Source organism: Chenopodium quinoa, unplaced genomic scaffold (genome assembly GCF_001683475.1).
Source record: "Chenopodium quinoa cultivar QQ74 unplaced genomic scaffold, ASM168347v1, whole genome shotgun sequence".
Classification (NCBI taxonomy): domain Eukaryota; kingdom Viridiplantae; phylum Streptophyta; class Magnoliopsida; order Caryophyllales; family Amaranthaceae; genus Chenopodium; species Chenopodium quinoa.
Genome location: NW_018742214.1, coordinates 188,920 through 194,562, shown reverse-complemented (window position 1 = coordinate 194,562; position 5,643 = coordinate 188,920). Strand labels below are relative to the sequence as shown.

General features: G+C 28.4%; 1 protein-coding gene across 1 annotated transcript; it reads left to right on the top strand.

The window, feature by feature from the left end:
• The first annotated feature begins 765 nt into the window (after nucleotides 1-765).
• LOC110734064 (protein FAR1-RELATED SEQUENCE 5-like) lies at nucleotides 766-5,365 on the top strand. Its single transcript, XM_021914131.1, has 5 exons — nucleotides 766-771; nucleotides 863-1,011; nucleotides 3,051-3,340; nucleotides 3,643-4,288; nucleotides 4,399-5,365. The coding sequence occupies exons 1-5, from the start codon at nucleotides 766-768 to the stop codon at nucleotides 5,363-5,365; spliced, it is 2,058 nt and encodes a 685-aa protein (XP_021769823.1).
• Nucleotides 5,366-5,643: the final 278 nt, after the last annotated feature.

Here is a 5,643-nt window from a genome sequence, read left to right as displayed (position 1 = left end):
CATTTTTATAATAAGAAGTTTTTGTTCAAATTAATATATTTTATGAATTGCATTTTAAGAATTTTTTTTATCAATAAAAATGAGAGAAAATTTATTTATATGGATTGCTGCGTTCAAATCATTTTTATTATTAGAAGTATTGCATCATCCAAGGTACATTTTTGTTTATTCGTGTTTCAACATATGTTCATTTTTGTATCATTAAATGTTCATTTCAAAAGCTATGTGTAAGTTTTATAGTAAGATGTATGCAAATACATACGTTTTAGAATTGTATTTATATAAATAAAGAGTGATTAAAAATAATTTCCAATATAAAATAAATTCAAATTAATTACAATAATAATGCATTTCCATACAGTTATACTATTACATATAATTGTTTCATAAACATGAAAGTGAACATTTCCACCATCCAATGTTCATTTATGTCGTTTAATGTATGTTTTCTGTAGTAAACTATAGGTTTATTGTAGTTGTATTTAAATATAAATGTTGTACACGTGAATTTCAATGATTTTTATTCTTTTAAAGACGCTCATATATATTTTAACTAGTGAACACATTTTAAAATTTGTTATTTTGTGTATTTTTAATAATGTTCAATTATGCAATTATAAATGTTCATTTATATATATATATATATATATATATATATATATATATATACATTTGTGTTTGTGGGATTATAAGTTGTACATGTGACTTTTAATGATTAACAATGTTTTGTAGTTTCATAAATAATGTTCAGTTATGTAACTATAGATGATGGTAATTTAATTGTAATTGATCAAATGCATTATTGTGATTGTCCATTATTGCAACTGTATGTGTTCATTTGTTACATGTTTAATTATTGCAGTGGGAAAAAGAGAATGCTTTTATTTTTGAAGAAGCAAGTCAATTTGATTTTTGGGGAAAACAATTTCCTTTTGAAGATGATGCATATGAAATGTATAATGAGTATGCTTTTATGAAAGGTTTTGGTATCAGAGTTAGGAGTAGTAAGAGGCAAAGGGATGACTCATTTTCTATGAAAATATATATTTGTTCTAATGAGGATTGTTAGAAAGATAACAAGTGTAGAAATATTATGTCCTATGAGAGACTTGATACAAGAATTGAAAGTTTAGTTTTTGTACAGTTTTCTATTTATAGTGTCAAATATTCTAATATATATAGTTAGTGAATAATGGTTCAAAGTCGACAATTGTAAATGCTCAACCACAAATTCAAGTTGTTATGATTATTTATTTTTTGTTTATGAACATATTGGTTTCCTAATATGAACACTATATAAGTCATCAAAAAATATGAACATTATATATACTTTGGGGAAAAAAATTTTATTTCCTTTTAAATGTTTGCTTTTGAAGGATGTGATTTGTAATAATACTTGGGAAAAAAAAAGTTTATTTCCTTCTTATTAAAATCAAATAGAAATTTTATATCACCAAAAATTAAAATATTGGATATTGAAATATACAACACAATTCCACACATATTATTATACATACTGAATCTCGATCCAAAATTGAAAAATACAAGCTCATGTTATTGGTTCATGTTGCGCAAATCCATGTCTTCTTGATTAATTTCCTTATTTTTGTCGTCTTCTTTTTTCTCCTTGCTATTATGTCGTGTAACTAACTCACTATATCCACAATTCTTTGTTTAACTAATAGACAAAAACAAATGAATTTTTAGTTAGATTTGAGCAAGAATAAGTGTTGAAATGAACCAATTTTCATATGAATATGAATAGTAGAACAATTGAAATGATCGATATATATGAAAATGAACATATATTAATAAATAAATGATCATATAATAGTATAGAAATGATCATCCATTAATATGGAAATGAACAACTCTTAATACATAAATGAACATAATTAGATAATTGAATATTAAAATGACCATCTATTAATATATAAATGAACATGCATTAGAATAATTTTCCACTCCAAACTATGAAAAAGAATGAACAACAATACAATGACTATGTAGTTATATATATATATATATATATATATATATATATATATATATATAGAGAGAGAGAGAGAGAGAGAGAAATGGGATCATGTGAGAACCTATGTCTAAAATAGGAACTTGGAACTCATCTGTACCGTTGATCGCGCTTAATCCAACGGTCCTTGCTTCACCCGCCTTTTTCATTTCAGTAATGGCATTTTGGTAATTTCTCAACTTTGAATGACCTCCTTTCTTTCTCTCTCTCTTCCTTTCATTTTCTCTCTCTACCCGTCCTCATTTTCCCTCTCTAACTTCGAGCTCTCCGCCGCGATCTGAGTTCTTCATTTTGCCGAATTTTTTGCCCAGATTTTTCGATTTTGATCTTCAATTACATCATATTCTTCGATTATTTTCATTCATTGAGGTAATTTTCTAATTATATTTGTATTTTCTTTGTTTATTTTGATTTTATTGTTTATCTTGAGCTGAGTTTTTCGATTTAGGGTTTTTTATTGTAATTTTTCTAAATTTTTACTTTTTTTTTGTTCTTTGAATTATTCTATACAATTTAGTGTTTGATTTTTGGTTTTTAATCCTATTTTATGGTTTTACACTTACGGATTCAATGTAGTTGCTTTCTGCATATAGTTGCTATATTGCATGTTGTTATTAATCTAGTAGTATAATTTGTTGTTGTTTTAAATTTACTTTTTGCATTCAGTCATTAAGTTTTCATGATTAGTTTTACTTAATTCTTATAACTTCATGTTTCTTAGTTTCTTCAAGTTTTTTAATTTTTTTTTATTTACTTTATGCTTTGAGTGATCTACTTTTTAGTATATCTTTAATAGTTTTTATTAGTATATTTTTTAAAAATATTGTTTCCTTTTAGATATAGTTTATTTACTTTTAATTATTGTTTACTTTTTACTTCTATTCATTTATTTTTCAAGAATATGTCTGAAAGCGTAGAGCGTATTTTTAAAAAATATTGTTTACTTTTAGTTATAATTTATTTACTTTTATATATTATTGTTTATTTACTTTTTTCTTCTATTCATTTACTTTTTCAGGAACATGTCTGAAAGTGTAGAGCATTGTTCTTCTTCTGTCACTACTGAAGATAGGAATGTAAGAATTTTCAAAACACCCACTCAGCCTTTGCTTCCTAAAATATATTATAATTCTGGAGGTTATAAAGAGTATACTCCATGTTGTTCTTCTGAAAACAAACCTTTTCTTGGTATGATATTTGATTCTCTTCAAGATGGTATTGCCTTTTATTACAAATATGCTAATGAGTGTGGATTTAAAGTCCGTTCTAGTACTACTAAATCACAAAAGAATAAGGATGATCCTACTGGTAAAGGAGTTACTTTAATAAAATATTTATTATGTAGCAAAGAAGGGTATGTGACAAATAACAAGAAATCTGGTAAACAAGTTGAAGGTGCTTGTTTATAGAGAAAGACTGTGAAGAGAGTTGGTTGTCCTGCTAAGATAAAATTTAGGTTTTGTAATGATGGGAAGTATATGGTGTATTGTTTTTATGAATCTCATTCTCATCCTTTTTCTACACCTATTACTAGGAAGGTTACTAAACATGAAGTTGGTTTAATTTTGCTCATAAGAAGTTCATTTTTGACAATTCAAAGTTAAATATAGGGGCTGTTATGTCTTATAGGATCATGAAAGAACTTTGTGGTGGGTTTCAAAATGTCATGGGCAGTAAAAATGATTTCAAAATTTTTTCTAGGGACTTGAAAGTTTATATCTCTAATGCTGATGGTGCGACGTTTGTTCAGAACCTTGAACGTAAAGTGAAAACCAGTAAAGGGGGTTATTTTTTTGATTACTGTGTTGATGAAAGTAGGCATTTGACCTGTGTCTTTTGGGCTGATGTTATTGGTAGAAGAGATTATCAATTATTTGGGGACTCTTTATCTTTTGATTCCACCTATGATACAAATAAATATTCATTGATTTTCTGTCCTTTTACTGGTGTTGATAATCACAAGAGATGTGTTACATTTTGTGCTGCTTTATTTTCTAAAGAAGACATAGATTCCTTTGTGTGGCTATTTCAAAATTTTTTGAAGTGTATGGGAAGAGAACCTTCTTGTATTATCACTGATCAATATCCTGCAATGGGTATTGCTATAGAAAAGGTTTTTACCAAGACTAAACATAGGCTGTGTATGTGGCACATAATGAGGAAGGTACCTGAAAAGGTTGGAACTGATTTTTGTAAAGAAACTGATTTCCTGAAAAAGCTAAGTGCAGTAGTTTGGGATAGAGAGATTGTCCTCATGTATTTGTTGATGGCTGGAATAGTGTTATAGAGGAGTTTAACCTTGTTGATCATGAGTGGTTTGCATACATGTTCAAGATTAAACATCTTTGGATTCCTGCATGTTTTAGGGACTTATTTATGGGTGGGTTACTGCGTTCTACATCTAGGTCCGAAGGTGAGAATAGTTTCTTTTGTAACTTTACAAACCCTCATGTGACCTGTGTTGAATTCTTTATCCGTTATGAAACTGCGCTTGATGCTCAAAGGCATGAACAAGATGAGTTGTACATGCTTAATAAACTTGAGCCTCAATTGGTTACTAATTTACACTTGGAAAAGCATGCTGCTGATATTTATACTCGTGCCATATTTTATGATTTTCAAGAAGAATGCCAGGGAGCCTGTTTTTCATGTGGAGTTGAAAGTTGTAGTTCTTTGTATGGAGACTGTGTGGAGTTTTCTGTTATTGTTGATCATGAGAAAAGGAAAAATTTTGATGTTAATTTTGATTTGATAACATATGAGTCAAGTTGTACTTGTAGAATGTTTGAGAGTCAAGGTGTTTTATGTAGACACATTTTGTTTGTTATGAAAGGCAAGTGTGTACGTGAAATTCCTGATGCTTACATCTTGAATCGTTGGAGAAAAGATGTTTTGAAGAAAGCTTCTGTCATAGATGTTGCTCTAGATGATGCTTCTAAGTATGATAAGAAGAAGCAATTGGTCAGTGATGTATGGTCCAAGATTTTCAGTTGTGTCAGTTTAACTAACCAATCTGAGGATGATTTATCTGAGTTTATTAAGACATTATCTTCATTTGAGGAGCAGATGATAGCAAAGAATAATCATGAAAATGCACCTAGTTCAAAAGAGGTGAAAGATGCTAATATTCAGGTTTTGGTTGGGTCAAATGAAGTTGATGTGAATGTCTTTCCCCCAACTCAGTGTCTTTATAAGGGTTCTGCCAGAAGTTCAAAGAGGTTGAAGAGTGCAAAAGAAATAGCTACTGAAGAAAAATCTAAAAAAGGCAGAACTTGTAGAGCTTGTGGGCAATCTGGTGTTTCCCATGACAGTAGAAACTGTCCAAACAAGTAGTCTTTCAGGTATTTTACTCTTAAGTATGTTCTATTTACTTTAAAATTCTATTTATTTACTTTAACAGTAGATTCATTTACTTTTTATTTTGTGCAGGTGTTATTATACTTGGTATTTTTTTATTTGGTATTTTACCTCTTTACCTTTTTTATTTAATTTAGGTTTTAATTTATTTACTTTACATTTTAATTTATTTACTTTAATTTGTGACAAATAACTGATGTTTATTTTTGTGCAGTTATTTTAATACTTGGAAATTAGAAGATGTTTTGGAAGAT

Excerpts from the sequence above, each read along its gene's own strand:
- LOC110734064 (XM_021914131.1), top strand. Across the intron at positions 1,012-3,050 it reads AGAGTTAGGAGTAGTAAGAG|GAACATGTCTGAAAGTGTAG; the intron begins GCAAAGGGATGA and ends TTACTTTTTCAG. Across the intron at positions 3,341-3,642 it reads GAATAAGGATGATCCTACTG|GGGCTGTTATGTCTTATAGG; the intron begins GTAAAGGAGTTA and ends AGTTAAATATAG.